Raw genomic sequence first — 19074 nt, forward strand, 5'->3', positions numbered from 1 at the left:
CTCCCAGAAGCAGGTACAGCACGGAGTAGCAGCTCCCTGTGGAGCCAGTGTGATATTTTCCTATTAGCTGTACCAATTGACCTGTGGTCTCTCAGAGCGCAGTTGGGGTAGAGTTAGTGCTGTGTGCTTTTGTCCATTCGTAACTGGATCGAGACTACCTGCCCTAATTTCACGTCGAATCCTTAAGCATCAGCTGGCAGAGATGGCTTTCCAGCAGGAGTGTGTGATCTTTTCAAATTAGTGCGTTACTTGTGTACGTTTGTGTGGGGTAAAATGGATAATAAAACCTTGAATGAGATGGCTGGTTTGTCATGAATATACTCTTTAATATGCAGGATTTTACAGCCAGCTAGTCACCTCATTTAAGTCAGCAAGCTATACCAGTAAACTTTGTTCTTTGATCATCGGAACTCGGAGTTACCAAAGCATTTACTTACAGCGCTTATAGAAAACAGGTTATGGCATACAGTAGTCCCTGTAGTGCCAGCTGACTATTCTTTTTTTTAATTATTAATTCTGAAGAGAACAGCTTCATTCAGACACATTCAACGTTACAATAACCATGCAGTACAAACTTTACAAAACACACATTCCATCTGCCCGATCAATATCTTATCCAGGAGTGGACAAGGGCGTCACAACATTTTGTTTTGGATTATTAATCGATGCAGGGTGATGCATCATTAAATGTTAGTGGAGGTGACATCCCATAGGCTGCGATTTCAATTCCGAATCTGCCCCCGAGGAATGTCTGTGAGAAAAGTTACAATCCATGAAGTTTAGTTTGAGTCACTGGGCAGTGGTACACAGTGTTCTGATATACACAACCCGTACTGGGGATAAAAACAAAATATCAATCTCACCAACATTATAAAATGCCTCCAATTGCTATAGCTCCTCAATATTATAAATGAGAATGGTCTTATAATGTTCTGTTATGTCAGGTAATTAACACAATAATATATTTATATAGCAAGATTTGTGAAGTACTTCATGGCCCTGGGGGACAGTCTCAAAGCTGCAGTATATTACAGTAATGGGGCTTGTATTCGGTCGTTAATTGATTTTGCAATCCTTTTAATTTAATAAAGTTTCCTGATATAATCTGTCTTTGCACTATTTCCCAGTGTCTGGACACAGCTCCCAGCACAGGGCCTGCCTCCCCTTCCACCACCCACTCTCCAGTGCTGTAGGAAATAGTCAGCACCTGCTGACAATAAATTTACTCCACAAATCTAATGAATGTCCCCCACTACCTACACTAATCAGAGACATCCCCTGTCCCAACCCACTTCAAAATTATCATATCCTGAACATGCTAACAATTGCTGAGGTACAGTTCCACAAGCACTGCTCGCCCTCCAGTACATCACCCAGGGTCACAATGATGCAGGCACACGCCTACATAACAGTGAGTGTTGGCGGGCTGTTCGACTGTAGGCGGCATCACAGCCCAAGGCCGGCTCTGTTCTCACAGTTGGGCGCATTCCAGCCGATATGCCCACCTCCACTCGGAGACCTCGGTTGAGTTCAGAGGACTGGGAGTCAGACCCTGGACCCTCCCTCAACACACTGTCAGAGAAAGTGCCTCCCAGCTACTCCTGTTCATATAACTAGTGCAATTGCTGTTCTGCATGCTAGTTATAAGCAGGACAGGATAGCCCCTTAAGTCCTAATCCTTATATCCAAATAATTGACATTCAGTTTGATGCAAAACTTGATGAATGGTTTTGTTGATGATGCTTTCAACACCCACCTAACCTTGGATCCTTAGTGTTTTAAGTTAACAGTGATTTCTGCAGCGATTTAGAATTACATTTTCCTACTGAAAACAAAATCAGTTTGTACCCCCCCCACCGCCCCCACCCCACCATCACCACCTACCAACCAAAGATTGTCAAAAATGGCACAAACAACGATTGGATTGAGCTCAGCCGGACAGTACTGACGCACTGCACAGAAAAGGAGTTGCCCAGCAGGTCTGTCAGCAACCGAAGGTACGAAGGACATGTTAAAAGATAAAAGTTCAACTGGGGAATGGTCCCTATTCGCCTGCCTTTTCTCTTGACTGGTGACAGACCGCCTTCGGATTTCTACCACTTTCTGTTTAGATTTCCGATTTCCAGCATTCGCAGCATTAAAAAGCACGGTCAGGATTTCTAATGGGATCACATATAAAAAGCAGAGTGGTATTGGCCATTATTTTAGTATAACTGGGCTTGACTCTCGCACTCTAGGGGCAAGTTCCCAATTTCTCACTCCTGGCCAAAAGCCTCTCCTCCTGTCCCATCAAACACTCCCAGGGTAGGTACAGCACAGGTTAGATAGTGAAGCTCACTCTACACTGTCCTATCAAACATTCCCAGGGTAGGTACAGCACGGGTTAGATACTCTCCTATGCTCCAACTACACGATACAATTCCAACTTTACCTGTGACTTTTTCCCCATGTCCCAGATAAGCCATAATGCGGCTCCTTTGAGTGAGATGATAAGTTTAGTGCCAATTAGGGGTTTATTTTTCTGAGTCCATGCCAACTGGGAGCTGGATTGGGATGACCCAGCATCACTATCTGAAAGAGGTTTACAGCCAGCAATCAGAAGGAACATGCCAGTGCTGGATTTGAACCTATGACCCAGAGGTGAAAAGCTAGTAGCTAACTCACTGCATCACCCAGTTCACCCGCATCCATGCTCTCAATAAGGTAAGAGAAAATGGTATGGGGTTTTAGGAGTTGTGGAGAGTTTTTTAAGTGCCTAGCCCATTATCATTGGGACATGTACTGATGGGTCAGAAATGTCGAGGGGACTAACGGCTAGTGGGAACTCTACGGGAGGGAGAATAGGTGTGTGCCACCATTTTGCACATTTGGAGACCATGCATATTGTACCAGCCAAGGCTTTCGGCAGGAGTGGGGGTTGGGGGAGGGGGTGAAGAGAAAAAGGTCACCGCCGGCCCATGCACTATAAGCAACCTTCAGTGATATACAGACAAAGAGACGTAACTTTTAAATAATAATAATTTTCTTTTTTCAAAAGCGTTACTAAGCTAAGCCTATTGCACATTCCAACAACGTTTTTGTTTCTTAAAAAAGGATACTGTTCTCTTTATAATCCAGGAACAGAAGCAGAATGTCTGATTAAATGGCATCAAAGGAGAGACAAAAGAAAATGACAAGAGTTTGCCACATTGTTCAGCGTTTTTAGACCTGCCTCGAGGACCCACTTGTACGGTCTCAGCGAGAGGTGCAGCTGGTACACAATGAGTGGTGACGAAGGTGTGTGCTGCTTATTTTTCTGACCCCCATGAGACCCTTCGCAGCGCTTGCCTCAGACTAGACTTCACTCAAAGATTATCTTTCTGCCGTTCCAAAAAAAAAGTGCAAGAGGGAACAAAAACAAAAAAAAGCTCTGAAATATTACAGATATTCTAAGCTTCTGCTGCATAGCATGAAATCCAAAGCAAGTCTTGATTCGGGAAGGGACAGTCGGGGGAGGGGGGGGGGGGCGGGGGCGGGGTTGTCGAGGGTGGAACAGCTGTCCTTTTATATTTGTTTCTTTCTCTCTCCCTCTCGTTACTAAGTATAAAGTCATCAAAGATTCACAGGCAGTTCAGTCCTGTTTCCCTGCCAACCGTTGCCGTGGCAGTGCCGCCGGTGCCCCCCCCAACCAGATAAACGGTGCTGCTGGATTTCGAGCGGCCCACTGCACCACTGCTGCCGCTGTTGTTGTTGACTTCGCCGTCGATAGGCTCCGTCGAAATGACCCATGTAGAAGGCCGCCATCTCTTTAGGGAGTACGGGGTTTTAACTCGCTTCTTTATCTTGTCCCCGGAGGTGGCCTGCTTGTTCTCCCGCGTTGTCTCACCTGGACGGGAAGAGAACTTTGCTGCATCACTTAGACAAGGTCACTGCACTGCGTCACATCTGGTAGTGAGCTGCCTCACAATCTCCACACCGAAAAGCCTTTCCAAATTTTACATTGAGCTATTCAACAAACCCTTTCATTTATTTTCAATTCTCAGATGTTTTATCTGGGTTTTTTTAAGTCGGTGGATCTTATAGATAGCCTGGGATTTGGAGCTATGCTGTGACCTTTAGCTGTTAACATGGGCCTGCTTCTGGAAAACCTCTGCGTGGTTACTCCCTGTGGAGCAGGCGAATAGAAGTATGTGAAGCTACTTCTGAGTCTCTGGCTCCAGGTGGGAAGAGCCCAGTATGAAGTAACTGGCTATCTTTCTCCCTTTTGTTTTGTATCGGTAACAAAGGCCCCAAGTTTCCACACGCGGCAAAACAGGCGCCCCTCCGAGCTGGGCGCCCGTTTTTCGCGCCGAAAACGGCGCTTGAAAAAAAACGCGCTATTCACGAGCGCTTTGCAGCTTGATGTCTGCTTGGCGTGGCGCCCAGGGGGCGGAGCCTACCACTCGTGCCGATTTTGTAAGTAGGAGGGGGCGGGTACAATTTAAATGAGTTTTTTTCGTGCCGGCAACCCTGCGCGTGCACGTTGGAGCGTTCGCGCACACGCAGTGTGAAGGAAACATTGGCACTCGGCCATTTTAAAAAGTGCTGCAGAAAAAGTGAAAATTTGTTTATTGAACCCTTGCAAAGGCTTGCATTTTAATTTTCTTGATATTTCTGTGTGTGAGGGTGAGGCAGTGCATTCTGTAATTAAAGACAGACTGTGATAAATGGGACACATGCACTTGTTTGAGACTATTCAAATTCTTTGTAGCTGTTCAATTTTTAAAATTTTTTTAATAAAACCACATTGCTCTTCCACGATCAGCACTGAGGCTTCTTGCAGCTTTCTCCCCCTGCCGTCCGTCGGGCCTGACGGCAAGCGGCTGCCTCAAGTGATGAGGCTTCCTGCCGCCTTCTCCCTGCCTCCCCCCCGCTGCCGTCGGGAACGGCTGCCTCAAGTAATGAGGCTTCCTGCCGCCTCCTCCCTGCCTCCCCCCCGCTGCCGTCGGGAACGGCTGCCTCAAGTAATGAGGCTTCCTGCCGCCTTCTCCCTGCCTCCCCCCCGCTGCCGTCGGGAACGGCTGCCTCAAGTAATGAGGCTCCCTGCCGCCTTCTCCCTGCCTCCCCCCCGCTGCCGTCGGGAACGGCTGCCTCAAGTAATGAGGCTTCCTGCCGCCTCCTCCCTGCCTCCCCCCCGCTGCCGTCGGGAACGGCTGCCCCAAGTAATGAGGCTTCCTGCAGCCTTCTCCCTGCCTCCCCCTGCCGTCAGTCGGTCCCGACGGCAAACCGCTGCCTGAAAGGCCTGCCTGAAGCACTTTCACACAGGTAGGAAGATGGTTTATTTAATCTTTTCTTTGCTTATAAATTTTTATTCAGGTTGGATTTATTTGTATAATATTTGTATAAGTATAACTAAGGATTTATTGTAGAATGTAATGACTTCCCTTCCCCCCCCTCCCCCCCCTCACCTCGTTCCGGACGCCTAATTTGTAACCTGCGCCTGATTTTTTAATGTGTAGACAAGGTTTTTTTAAGCCTACAAAAATCTTCACTTGCTCCATTCTAAGTTAGTTTGGAGTACGTTTTCACTGTGGAAACTTTCAAATCAGGCGTCAGTGGCCGGACACGCCCCCTTTTGAAAAAAAAATTCAGTTCCAAAGTGAAACTGTTCTACCTGACTAAAACTGCAGAAAACTAAATGTGGAGAATTCCGATTTCTAAGATACTCCGTTCTACACCAGTTGCTCCTAAAAATTAGGAGCAAATCATGTGGAAACTTGGGGCCAATGTGTCAAACATGGACTGTGACAGATGCATACAGCATACAAAGGCTGTCTGCAAATAAATACATATTTTTCCCATTCCCATTCTTAAGGTGTGACTCCTTGTTAGGAGTAATTTCATGGCTATCTCACTTCCACTGGGAGCAGAAATCTTGGCTGTTTTCTTTTCTTACTGGCCCAGGGGTGCTGAGGCCAACTGTGACCAACAACTGCTGCCCCAGCTGAGATGTTGCAGAGACTGGAAATCGAACATGGACAGTAAAATACCTATTGGCCGTCAGGGAGTTTGATATCTATCTGTCGTACTGATAATAGTGGAAATTACAGCCTGTGGGCATCAAATAATCTAAATCTTAATGATGCACATCTGATCACTTACTTTTGGAGAAACTGCTTATAGATCAGGCCAAGTTTCCTGGTAATTGGTCTCATTTTCATACTGTGTACTCCTGATACCTCTTGGATGGCCCTTGAGTTGCTGGTTTGCCTTTTGTACTGCAATTCTGGCATTTATCTTATACTGTTATTAATCCACAGCTGCCAGCATGGACAGATTCGAGGTGTGAGCAATCGGTCTCTGATCTATAATGGCTGAGATAATGGGCCCAATTTTCCCCAACCCCTTTTTTCGGTGCACTTACCTTAAATGTGCCGACTTTGCACGCTGGAAACGACGCTGAAAATAAGGGGCCCTATCCTGCCCGCTCTGCCTACTCTCCAGTGTCCCAGCGAGGCGTAGCTTGTGAAGTGGGGGGCAGAGCAACAGGCCAGCGCAGAAAGCACTGCCGGCAGCTGCGTGCATGCACAGTGAAGTCTGCGCGCATGCTCCTGCCCTCCCAGCATGTCCTGCGGGCTGTGAGCAGGACCCGATGCTTGCAGCCCCAATTCCCTGCCGAAGGGATGCCCCGGTCTTCGCCACACCCTATCCCCGGCCGAGTGGCCTCCCGCACCGGCCGGCCAGCCCGCTGAGTTCCCGGGCCAAGGTAGGATTTCAGTTTTATTTTTTAGTTGTTAATGATTTGCTTGAAAGTTTCGATGGGGGGGGGGGGAGGAGGAGAGTTTGGCGGGGGGGGGGGGGGAAGAAAGAGTGTTTTGATTGGGGGGGAGGGAGAAAGAGTGAAAGAGTGTTTTGATAGTGGGGGGGGGGGAGGGAGAAAGAGTGTTTTGATTGGGGGGGGGAGGGAGAAAGAGTGAAAGAGTGTTTTGATAGTGGGGGGGAGGGGAGGGAGAAAGAGTGTTTTGATTGGGGGGGGGAGGGAGAAAGAGTGAAAGAGTGTTTTGATAGTGGGGGGGGGGGAGGGAGAAAGAGTGTTTTGATTGGGGGGGAGGGAGAAAGAGTGAAAGAGTGTTTTGATAGTGGGGGGGAGGGGGGGAGGGAGAAAGAGTGTTTTGATGGGGGGAGGGGTGGGGAACTTTTAAAAAACTTGATTCTGGCATAAAAGTAGGACTTCTATTTTTTATTTGTTATTGATTGATTGCTTATTACTTTTTGTGGTTTGTTTAGTGCTTTGTAAGTGTTGATGCTTTAAATGTACTAACCTGTGCCGATTTCTTAACTGCCCGCAATGTTTTTCAGAGCTGGCCACATATGCTGACCTAAGTCGATTTGAAGTAAGTTGTAGCTGGCCAAAGTGGCATAAATGGCCAAAACTGGCGTAAGTGTCTGAGACCGCCCTCTTTTAAAAAGAAAACTGAACTAAAAATAAAATCGCACCCAACTGACTTACTCTGGAGCAAATTTTGGGGGGGGAATTGGCATTTTTTAAAGTTACGCCAGAAAAAACAACTTACTCCAAAAAAATTGATGCAAGTTGTTATATATGTGGACTTGTATTTACTCTGTACAGCCACCAGAGGGCTCATCCCCTGAAGTCCCAAGGCATCCCTTAATCCCTTAATCCCTTGGGAGCACAAGTATTTAAGGAGGCTTCACGTTGGAGAGGCGCTCTGGAGAACTGCAATAAAAGACTACGGTCGTACTTTACTTTGAACTCACAGTGTTCAGTCTGACTCTTTCTCCATACACAACACAAGTCATGGCCAAAATTGGGCCCAACAAGAAACACAGGCTGACTAGGTTTGTCCTTTTCCTGTTAACTCGGATTTGTTTTTTTTGTAAAATGACAATATTTTGTTGTCTGTCAAGCAATTATTTTTCAGCAGTGAGTATCAGCAGTCTATTTGACTGTTGGGGCATCACAGCTGAGCCCAAACCGGCTCACACCTGAACACTTTCCACAAAGATGTATCGTTCTGTATGGATCAGCTGAATGCTGCTTTTACCAATGGAGACAATAGGGACATAGGTTTGATTTTTTTTTAAATCTAATTTATCTGTTCTCTTCTACTTTTGTGCAACATTCACAGTTCCTCAGCCAAGAATCAGGCAGGCACCTGCTTGAAGGCTGTTGCCACTGTCACTCTTGCAAGGTTATGGTGCTTCAATCTCAACTGTATGATTTAACCACACTCCGTGGGTTACATAGGGTTCACCATTCCAGCTTGTTTATCATTTACTTCACACGTTCTCCAACTGTCACAAGCCTTTCGACACAATTAGTTGTCGGAGTTCAGTGTTGTGCTGCGAGTAAGATTTGCATTTATACACCACACTTCCAAATTGAAACATCTCAAAGCTCTTCACACACTGACTTATGTTTTGAAGTGGAGCCACCTATGTGAAGGATAATAACAATTCTGTAGTCCTGGCTGGGAGCATGATATAACAAACTACCCTGCAGTCTATAGGAATGTAACTGGACCTGATGGAAAATGTACCACTCTTGCTTGGTCTCTTGCTCAGTTGGAACTTATGTAGTGTGGGCAGTAATGGGCGAGCTGTACTACGTGGGACAAGCACGACTGGCCAAAGATGCCTTTCTTGCCTTTGACGTTTTCTGTAAGCACTAATAATTATCCTCGTTGGGTGAGGGGGCGGGGAAAGAAGTAAGCATGGTGTCTTTGGGGTCAAAGTGGCATTAAGATGACATGCCTGAGAATGGAAGCTCAGAATCAAGTCAAACCTCCATGGCAGACTCTGATATCCGAGTCAGACAGGTTCATTGTGCTGCAGGGCAATGTTGATGACTGACCAACCAACCTAGCACACTAATGGGACCTAAAGGGGGCCTGTATTCTTCACAATTGGTTTCAGATCAACCTGGAAGCCGATGTTCCAGCAGATAGTGTGATCCCAGTTGGACAAGCAGCAGGAATCAGTCTGGTAGGCTGTTTGGATTTGGCTAGCTAAACTCCAGCAGTCCACCTGCCGTGCACACTTACCTTGACTCTGCCAACCTGAGCCTCAGCTCTCTGGACTTGGGTAAGTAGGGTGAGTCCCCCACGGGGAGAGGGTGTGCACTGCACATCAGGTAAACAGAAACCCTACAGGTGGGTGTAGATTTCTCAAGCGCTTCATTTGGAGATTCATGTGTGGTGATAGGTTTCCATGCAGGTCATACAGGTAGCTGACCATAAGATATCTGTGGCTTGTCTGTACATACGTAGAGGAAGAGAATGTATTGTAAGTAACTACATTACTGGATTTTAATCCCTGAATTCCTCCCCTTCTTCCTGTGAGGGTGATCACCTTTGCTGGGGCCCAGCCCCACAAGCAGGAGAAAGAACATAAGAATTAGGAGCAGGAGTAGGCCTGCTCCGCCATTCAATAAGATCATGGCTGATCTTCTACCTCAACTCCACTTTTCTGCACTGCCCCATATCGCTTGATTCCCTTAATATTCAAAAATTTATCCATCTGTGTCTTGGAATATACTCACAGACTGAGCCTCCACAGCCCTCTGGGGTAGAGAATTCCAAAGATTCACCACCCTCTGAGTGAAGAAGTTTCTCCTCATCTCAGTCCTAAATGGCTGACCCCTTATTTTGAGACTGTGACCCCTGGTTCTCGACTCCCCAGCCAGAGGAAACATCCTCCCTGCATCTACCCTGTCAAGCCCTGTAAGAATTTTGTATGTTTCAATGAGATCACCTCTCATTCGTCTAAATTCTAGAGAATATCGTCGACTCAATCTCAATCTACTCAATCATAGGACAATCCCCCCATCCCAGGAATCAGTCTGCTGAACCTTCGTTGCACTCCCTTCTATGGCAAGTATATCCTTCCTTAGGCAAGGAGACCAAAAGTGTACAGAATACTCCAGGTGCAGTCTCACCAGGACCTTATATAATTGCAATAAGATTCTTTACTCTTATCTTCACTCAAATCTTCTTGTAATAAAGGCAACATACCATTTGCTTTCTTAATTACTTGCTGTCCCTGCATGTTAACATTCGGTGATTTGTGTACAAGGACACCCAGGTCCTTCTGAACGCCAACATTTCCCAATCTCGCACCATTTAAGAAATACTCTGCTTTTCTATTTTATCTACCAAAATAACCTTTGAAGCCTCTTCACATCCTCCTCACAACTTACATTCCCACCTAGCTTTGTATTATCAGCAATCATTGATATAGATTGTGAATAGCTGGGGCCCAACCACCGATCCTTGTGGTACCCCACTAGTTACAGCCCTCCAACCCGAAAATGAGCCGTTTATTCCTACTCTCTGATTTCTGTCCGTTGACCAATCCTCAATCCATGCTAGTATATTACCCCTAATCCCATGAGTCTTAATTTTGTTTAATGACCTCTTGTGTAGTAGCACCTTATCGAATGCCTTCTGAAAATCCAAATATACCACATCCACTGCTTGCCCCTACTAGTTACAACCTCAAAAAACAGATTTGTCAATAAAGATTTTCCTTTCATAAATCCGTGTTGACTCTGCCCAATCCTGTTATTACTTTGTAAGTGCTCTGTTACCACGTACTTAATAATAGTTTCTAGCATTTTCCCTACTACTGATGTCAGGCTAACTGGTCTGTAGTTCCCCGTTTTCTCTCTCCCTCCTTTCTTAAATAGCAGGGTTACATTAGCTGCCTTCCAATCTGTGGAATCTATGAAATTTTGGAAATGGCAACCAATGCATCCACTATCTCTTTCGTCACGTCTTTCAAAACCCTAGGATGTAGGCCATCAGGTCCAGGGGATTTATCGGCTTTCAGTCCCATTCATTTCTCCAGTACTATTTTTTTTACTAATACTCATTTCTTTCAGTTCCTGATTCTCGCTAGACCCTTGGTACTCCACTATTTCCGGGAGATTTTTTGTGTCTTGTGTGAAGACAGACACAAAGTATTTGTTTAATTACTCTGCCATTTCTTTATTCCCCGCTAGAATTTCTCCTGGCTCAGCCTGTAAGGGACCCACATTTACTTTTGCTCATCTTTTCCTTAATAAAATGTCTGTTTTTATGTCTCTCGCTAATTTACTCTCATATTCTATTTTCCCTTTCTTTATCAATTTCTTGGTCCTCCCTTGCTTAATTCTAAAATCCTCCAATACTCAGGCTTACTGCTCTTTTTGGCAACATTATAAGCCTCTTTCTTTGATCGAATACTATCTTTAACTTCTCTTGTTAGCCACGGTTGGACCACTTTTCCTGTAGGGTTTTAAAGGACTGTATGTTTGTTGTAAATTATGTATTAATTCTTTAAATGTTAACAATTGCTTGTCTACCATCATACCTTTAATGTAGTTTCCCAATTTACCTTAGCCAACTCGCCCCTCATACCTACGTAGTTTCCTTTGTTTAGATTTAAGACCCTAGATCCTGATTTAACGAACTAAAGTGGGATTAGGCTGGATAGCCTCTTGTTGGCCGGCATGGACACGATGGGCCAAAATGGCCTCCTTCTGTGCTGTAAACTTCTATGATTCTATAACTTTCAAACAAGGAACTTTCCAGTACCTCACCCGAGGGCTCATCTTTTATATATATATATATATATATACACATACATGTGATTTGAGACTTTGAGTGTCAACGGGCTACTCAAATGTGGAGATGCATCATGGACGAGCTCAATAATGTCCTCATTGAGCATCTGCATGTGGGCATTTCCCAACAGGAGTCACTGGATAGCGACCAGGACCGGGAATCCTGGATAAATTATCCTTCAAGAGTTGCCTTGGCTGGGGCCAGCTAACCCGATACAGATCAGGGGTGGAGACTGGGAGCTTACAGTCTGCTCATGGCTCAGCAGCGCCATGCTCTGCTTGCTGGGCAATCAGGGGAGAGTCAGCGACATTTTAAATGGCCCCTCCTACTTACATTGCATACTACAGCTGTCCAGAATGTTGGCTGACGAGAGGTCGAGTGAGTTTGGCCGCTCGGCTCTCCTCCCTTGCCGCCGTGCCACCGGGCCATTGGCCAGCGTGCCGTCCGACGTGCTGCACTGGTTGCTGTTGTTGTTGTTGGAGTTTGTCCGCCCCTGGTCGAGCGGGCGGTCTCTCCTGTCCATTAGCCGCTCGACGATGACGTCGTCTCTCGTGGCCTGCTGCTCCCTCCTTAGCAACGGCTCGTGCTCGTCTGGGCTGGAGTTTATGTTCACCCTGCTGTCCTCCCCACTAAACTGGGACTGGAGAGTATCCTGGCCCCGGTAGTTTGTTGCGTTGGACATTTGAGGAACGGGTACTGAGCCATTGGCGTACTGTGTGACCACCGGGTGTGGGTTCCCTGCGTGGCCTCTTCCGGCAATGCCATTTGCTGTGACAGTTACCACTTGGGGCTCACCCGCATTTATGGTGTTAATTTTTGCCACTCCTGTCTCTACCTGCTTGAGGTTTGACTTGTGCTTGCTGCCGAACTTCAACCGCGACTCCTTGGCCACGATTTTGGTGTTAAGCGGGAGGCTGGTGGGGCGCTTGGGGATGTTCTGTTGCTTGGGGAGTGGGTACATTTGAGTGGCCGGTATGTCAGAGATCAAGCAAGCCTGGCTCGTGCCAGGCTGGGAGAAATCCTGGTGCCCGGATACTTCAGCCGCCAGCTTGATCAAAGGGTACAGCAGACTGGGATTGCTGCCACTGAGAGGATCGGGCCCGCTAAACTGCTTCAAGGAATGCTCCATCAGGTTTTCGTCCGAGCTCTCCTTGAGGTTCTTGTCCACCTCTTTAGGGTCTAGTTTGTTAGTCTCCAGGTCTTCCTCAGTCAGCTGCAGGCATACTGGGGTTGGGCCCAGCAAGTTACCTGCCTGCGTGTTAGTGTCCTCGGAGTACTGCGTTTCCGATATGGTGGACATGGCGGTGCTAGGGGTCAGGCCCGCAGTGTTCGTGGTGGTGGTTGTTGCCGACAAGCTGGTGACGCTGGTCTCTGGGCTGGGGATGCGAGCCTGAGCCTGCTGCCTTTCGTAATTGATGGAGTTGCGGTTCTTCTCACTGGCGGTCGATGGCGTGCCAGATGTGGAGTTCTCCGTGGAGATGTTTTTCACCATCCCTTCAGTGTGGTGAATGGAGTCTTCGATGTAGGAGGAGGAGGAGTAATCAGGGTACGGTCCCATCTTTGGCACTCGGCGACTGTGTGACAAGTTCCTGCAATAAGACAAGACCAACCATGAAATTTAATACAGATACAACGTCTCAAATGCAGCTGTCCGAAAATCGGAATTGTCCGAAAACCAGACATTTTTGAGAAAATCCCATTTGATATTCACTAAATTAAAATCCAGAATTATTGTCCAATAACCGGCGGGCCGGACTAGTTATCAGCTTCGCCGCTATGTTTTAAATGGCGTGCGATCGGTCTAAGCCTTGCCGAATGACCCTCGACCTGGCCCGACCCGCCCTGACCCACGCCACCATTAGTACTTTGTCTCTTGATTTTCTTGTCCGAAATCCGGAAAAATCCAAAAATCGTCAAGATCTCGGTCCCGAGGTTGCCGGATTTGAGACGTTCTACCTGTACTGGCAAACAGAAGAATGGGGCTACAGGGGGAAGAGTGTGAAATGGAGGTACAGGGGGAGAGTGTGAAATGGGGGTACAGGGGGAAGAGCGTGAAATGGGGGTACAGGGGCACAGCGTGAAATGGGGCTCCAGGGGGAGAGTGTGAAATGGGGGTACAGGGGGAGAGTGTGAAATGGGGGTATGGGGGAATGTGTGAAATGGGGTACTGGGGCACAGTGTGAAATGGGGCTCCAGGGGGAAGAGTGTGAAATGGAGGTACAGGGGGAGAGTGTGAAATTGGGGTGCAGGGGGAGAGTGTGAAATGGGGGTGCAGGGGAGAGTGTGAAATGGGGGTGCAGGGGGAGAGTGTGAAATGGGGGTACAGTGGGAGAGTGTGAAATGGGGGTACAGGGGGAGAGTGTGAAATGGGGGTGCCGGAGCACAGTGTGAAATGGGGGTACAGGGGAGAGTGTGAACTGGGGGTACAGGGGGAAGAGTGTGAATTGGGGGTACAGGGGAGAGTGTGAAATGGGGGTACAAGGGGAGAATGTGAAATTGGGGTGCAGGGGAGAGTGTGAAATGGGGGTACAGGGGAGAGTGTGAAATGGGGGTCCAGGGGGAGAGTGTGAAATTGGGATACAGGGACACAGTGTGAAATGGGGGTACAAGGGAGAGTGCAAAATTGGGATACGAGGAGGGAGTTGTGAAATGGGGGTACCAAGGAGAGGGTGAAATGGGGGTACAGGGGAGAAAAAATGGGGGTACAGGGGAATAATGTGAAATGGGGGTGCATGGCAGAGTGTGAAATGGGGGTACAGGGGAGAGCACGAAATGGGGGTCCATGGGAGAGTGTGGAATGGGGGTACAGGGGAGAGTGTGAAATAGGGGTACAGGGAGAGTGTGAAATGGGGGAACAGGGGAGAGTGTGAAATAGGGGTACAGGGGAAGAGTGTGAAATAGGGGTACATGGGCACAGTGTGGAATGGGGGCACAGGGGCACAGTGTTAAATTGGGGTACGGGGCACAGTGTGAAATGGGGGTACAGGGAAGAGTGTGAAATGGGGGTACATGGGCACAGTGTGAAATGGGGGTACAGGGGGAGTGTGTGAAATTGGAGTACATGGGGGAAGAGTGTGAAATGGGGGTACAGAGGCACAGTGTGAAATGGGAACACAATGTAAAATTGGGGTACAGGGGAGAGTGTGAAAAGGGGGTACAGGAGCACAGTGTGAAATGGGGGCACAGGGGCACAGTGTGAAAGGGGGTTACAAGGGGAGTGTGTGAAATGGGGGTACAGGGGCACAGTGTGAAATTGGGGTACAGGAGCTCAGTGTGAAATGAGGGTACAGGGGGAAGAGTGTGAAATGGGGGTACAGGGGCACAGTGTGAAATGGGCATGCAGGTAGGACAGCCAGGAGAGGAGAGCATTAGAATATTCAAATTTAGAGAAAACAAAAGCATGGGTTAAGACAGGGCTGAAGATGGGCAATGTTCTGGAGGTGGGAGTCGACAGTCTTTGTCCTGGAAAGTGTATGAAGTCACCTCAGAGTCGACTGGGATGCTGAGATTTCGAACAGTCTGCTTCAGCCTGGGACAATGGCCAGGGAGGGGAATAGTATTGGTGACAATGGTTTCGGTCTTACCAATGTTTAACTTGTAGAAAATTACGCTCCTCCAAGCGTGGATATCAGACATGCAGCTTGACAACACAGAGACAAAGGAGGGGCCAAGGAAGTTGGTAGTGAGGTGGAGCTAGGTGTCATCAGCAGGTGGAAGCTTACTCCGTGTCTGAGGATGATGCCGCTGAGAGCTTGCATGCATATGAGGAAGAGGAGGGGCTCAAGGACAGATCCTTGGGGGACTCTGGAGGTAATGGTGCAGAGGTCATTACTGGAGACGCTCTGGCTACAACTGGATAGGCAAGAATGGATGGAACCAAGTCCCACTGAGGTGGACATCGGAGAAAAGGCATTGGTGGAGAATGATGTGGTCAATCGTAACAACGGCTGAGAGCGATCAAGGAGGGAAAAAGCACCATGGCCATGGTCAGAGGATGTCATTTGTGACTTTGATTGGGGCCATTTCAGTAATGTGGCAGAGATGGAAGCCTAATTGGAGAGGTTCAAATATGAAGGCGCAGGAAAGATGGGCATGGAGTTGGGAGGCGATAAAGGAAGGTTGGAGACAGATGGTAGTTTGCAAGGACGGATGTTTTTTTGAGAAGGGAGTGATGACAGTGGTTTTGAAAGCAAGGCAAACAGTACCTGAAGAATGGGAACCATTTACAATGTCAACTACCATAGAGGGAAGGGAAGTTGGCTGGTTAGCACTTTAGTTGTACGGAGTCAAAGGTGCAGCAGATAGGTTTCATGGACAAGACGAGTTTACAAAGGGCATGAAGGGAGATAAGAGAGAAAGATACAGATTCAAGCTTAGTACACGGGGCTTGGCAGGAATTTTGGGATAGTGAGGAAGGAAGAGGCAGCAGAAGTAGTCTGAATTGTCTCAATTATAGTGATAAAGACAACTATGAGCTCCTCATACTTGTTGTTGGAGGAGATGAAGTAGGAGGCAGGTGAGAGAGTTTTAAGGGAGGAGGAATGGGAAAGTGGGAATGCTGCTTGTAAGGAGGCAGCAGCAGGGACTTCAATCACCCTTTGGAGAAAGCCAAGAGAGGCACAGAGGACAGTTGCGAGCTTATCCAAGGGGAATTCAAGCCCGGAACAGCAGCAGGAAAGTAGGAAGGCAGAGGAGTAGTGATGGGTTCGGGTAAGGATTGGAGGGAGGGTGTGGTTAAGTACCCAAGATGAGAGAAATAAAAAATGGCATGACTGGGTGACAGGAAGGAAGGGAGACAGAAAAGAGTCTGAGAAGATAAAAGAGAGAAACAAAATGGAGAAAGAAATAATGTGCTCGAGTCCGGAGCAACAGTCAAAATGGACACAAGGAAACTCAAGACTGCATAGGCATGGCTGTTACTTTGCTGTTTTGCTACCCACCGTTCATTCTGCATGGCTGTTGTAGTAAACTGCGACATGGGATTGACTGTGGGACTCACGGACTTGTTTCGATCCCACATCACCATGAGCTCTGCCATCCTCTCTTCTGCACATTGGGCCGTGAGTCGAGCCTCTGCATCCTGGTCCCAGCAGTCGTCCATTGTTTCCTTAAGTGACCGGACAGCCTGTGTAGCAGAGAAATTATTCTCTCGTTTATCAGTTCTGGTGCATTTTTAAAAACTTTTCTCCCCCATCCCTGCCTGAAGGTGTTGACTCTTACTTGATGGGGATGGTGGGGAGAGAAAGAGTTCTGGCAGTCCTTTGACGAGTTCTACATACATTCAACAGGGGGACCATCACTGCCAAGCTTGATCCTATCCTCACCTGATATACGCACACATGCACTTTCCAGGAGTTTTCAGTGGATGACAATTAGGAGTAGGAACCTTGGCTGATTTTTCCTTCTCTAGCTTAGGCCAATCGTAGTCACTGCTGCCGAGGCCGAGAATAGTGACTGGATGGAGACTGTCCATAGGAACTTTGGATCCTCCAGGACAGATTAAACTGGAATTGAATCCAGGTCCTGGAGGAGAAGGACCAGCATTTAACCAACTGCGCTGCCCTCCATTTTATACTCAGGAAAGACTTTCTGCCAGCTATTAGGTGGGAAAAGTGTAAGAAATCATGTTTGCTCACCAGGCTGTTTTCTTTCCAGGCTTCAGGAAATTTGGGACGCTGCTTCTCCCTGGAGACCAAATGCTGCATATCCTCGAAGCTGGGATGGTTCCCCACCTCTGCCTGAAAAGCCATCTGGTAGTCGGGCACTGATTCTCCTGTTCACAGGACAAATTAAGTCATGTTAGAAGCATTGAGGAGCCTCTGACCTCTTCCAATGAGATGGGCAGCAGAAGCCCCGAAGCCCCAATATAGCTGCTTCTGCGCAATTCTTACCTGGTTTTAGCAATCGTGCTGCAGACCTCAAGTCCGTCACAGAAGTCAGCAGCTTGCTACAATAACACTTGTGTTTTAGAACAAAGTCACAGATAGGCCATTATGGAATTCTTGGCGGTGGCCCCAGAATTCCAGGGGCGGGGAAGCGCACAGAGACCAGTGGGTCGGATATTAGGGTGGAATACAAATCCCCCAGCCAGGTTGTCACCCCACGCAAGGAGCACGTGAAATTCTGGTCGGAAGGGGAGCAGGGATATGGCGAGAAAGCAGGAATGGGATACTGAAGTTACATGTTCAGCCATGAACTCATTGAATGGCGGTGCAGATTCGAAGGGCAGAATGGCCTACTCCTGCACCTATGTTTTATGTTTCTGCCTGACCGTCTCCCCACCACCCTCGCATCAATGAAGCCTATTTGGACGAGTTCCCAGAACACTCTTAGAAATCCTCAAAATACACTGACTGAAGGCCTCAAGACTTGCCGAGACAAAGATAATCAATGCCAGAGAGGATCGATCGAGACTCCAGGTATACGATATGGTTTCAGGAATGGGACAATGAGATCGGCGAGCAAGATATTCTCTCTCTTTGTTTCAAAATTTTCTGTACAGTGTAGGTTCACTGGCACATGGCAGCACTGCATGAAAGCCTATGCATACTTGTCCGGATGATATGGTACAGAGATGCAGAAAAATCAGTGATCTTTCTCCAAACCACAACTATTGCTACCTCTTGTTGTTCTTGACTATTCCAATATCTTCCATAAACATGAGCTCATCTAAAACTTGGGTGCTTGTGTCCTAACTCAAACCAGGTCATGTTCATCCATCACCCCTGTGCTCCCTGACCTACATTGGATGCCGGTCCTGCAAAGACTCGATTTTAACATTTCCATCCTTGTTTTCAAATCCCTCCATGGCCTCGTCCCTCCCTATCTCTGTAACTCCCTCCAGCCCCGAGACCTCTCTGTTCCCCTAATTCTGGCCTTTTACACATCCCTGATTTTCATCACTCCACTATTGGCAGCCATGCCTTCAACTGCCTAGGCCGGAAGCTCTGGAATTCCCTCCCTAAGCCTCTCTTTCCCCCTTTAAGATGCTCCTTAAAACCTCCCTCTTTGACCAAACTTTTGGTCACCTGTCCCAATATCTCCTTATGTGGTGCGGTGTCAAATTTTGTTTGATAATCACTCCTGTGAAGCGCCTTGTGATATTTTACTACGTTTTAACTATATTTAACTATATATACACACACACACGCACACAAGTTGCTGCTTTCTTACCTGGGAAAAGATCTGTGCACTTCATAAATATTTCCCAGTAGATGAGACCCAGTGCATACATGTCTACCTGCTTGAGAGCGGATGCACAATCCCGCAGGTTTACTGCTCCCTCCAGCACCTCAGGTGCCATGTAACGGATTGTGCCAACCTGTGGAAGAGGGGAAGAAAGAGACATCACCACTAGCACTCTTGGGTTTTCACCGCTTCACACAACAAACACTGGTTGATTCAGCACTGCCAAGTCCAATTGACTGAATGACTGCACCATTTTGGATGGTCTCAAATTGTTGCCTTGGACTCAAGTTCCCTCTGGTCT

General features: G+C 47.5%; 1 protein-coding gene across 2 annotated transcripts in view; it reads right to left on the minus strand.

Annotated features, from left to right (window-relative positions):
* Positions 1–305: 305 nt before the first annotated feature.
* The window catches only part of bmpr2b (bone morphogenetic protein receptor, type II b (serine/threonine kinase)), a 398476-nt gene continuing 379707 nt past the window's right edge, over positions 306–19074 (minus strand). For both annotated transcript variants that reach the window (XM_070876232.1, XM_070876233.1), the window contains 5 exons: positions 18759–18906; positions 17222–17358; positions 16526–16710; positions 11919–13174; positions 306–3865 (listed from right to left, as the gene is read on the minus strand). In XM_070876232.1, the coding sequence (XP_070732333.1) occupies positions 3600–3865; positions 11919–13174; positions 16526–16710; positions 17222–17358; positions 18759–18906 (1992 nt within the window). In that variant the 3' untranslated portion in view covers positions 306–3599. The remainder of the gene's footprint in view (positions 3866–11918; positions 13175–16525; positions 16711–17221; positions 17359–18758; positions 18907–19074) is intronic.

This window comes from Pristiophorus japonicus, chromosome 3 (genome assembly GCF_044704955.1).
Source record: "Pristiophorus japonicus isolate sPriJap1 chromosome 3, sPriJap1.hap1, whole genome shotgun sequence".
NCBI classification, from domain to species: Eukaryota; Metazoa; Chordata; class Chondrichthyes; family Pristiophoridae; genus Pristiophorus; species Pristiophorus japonicus.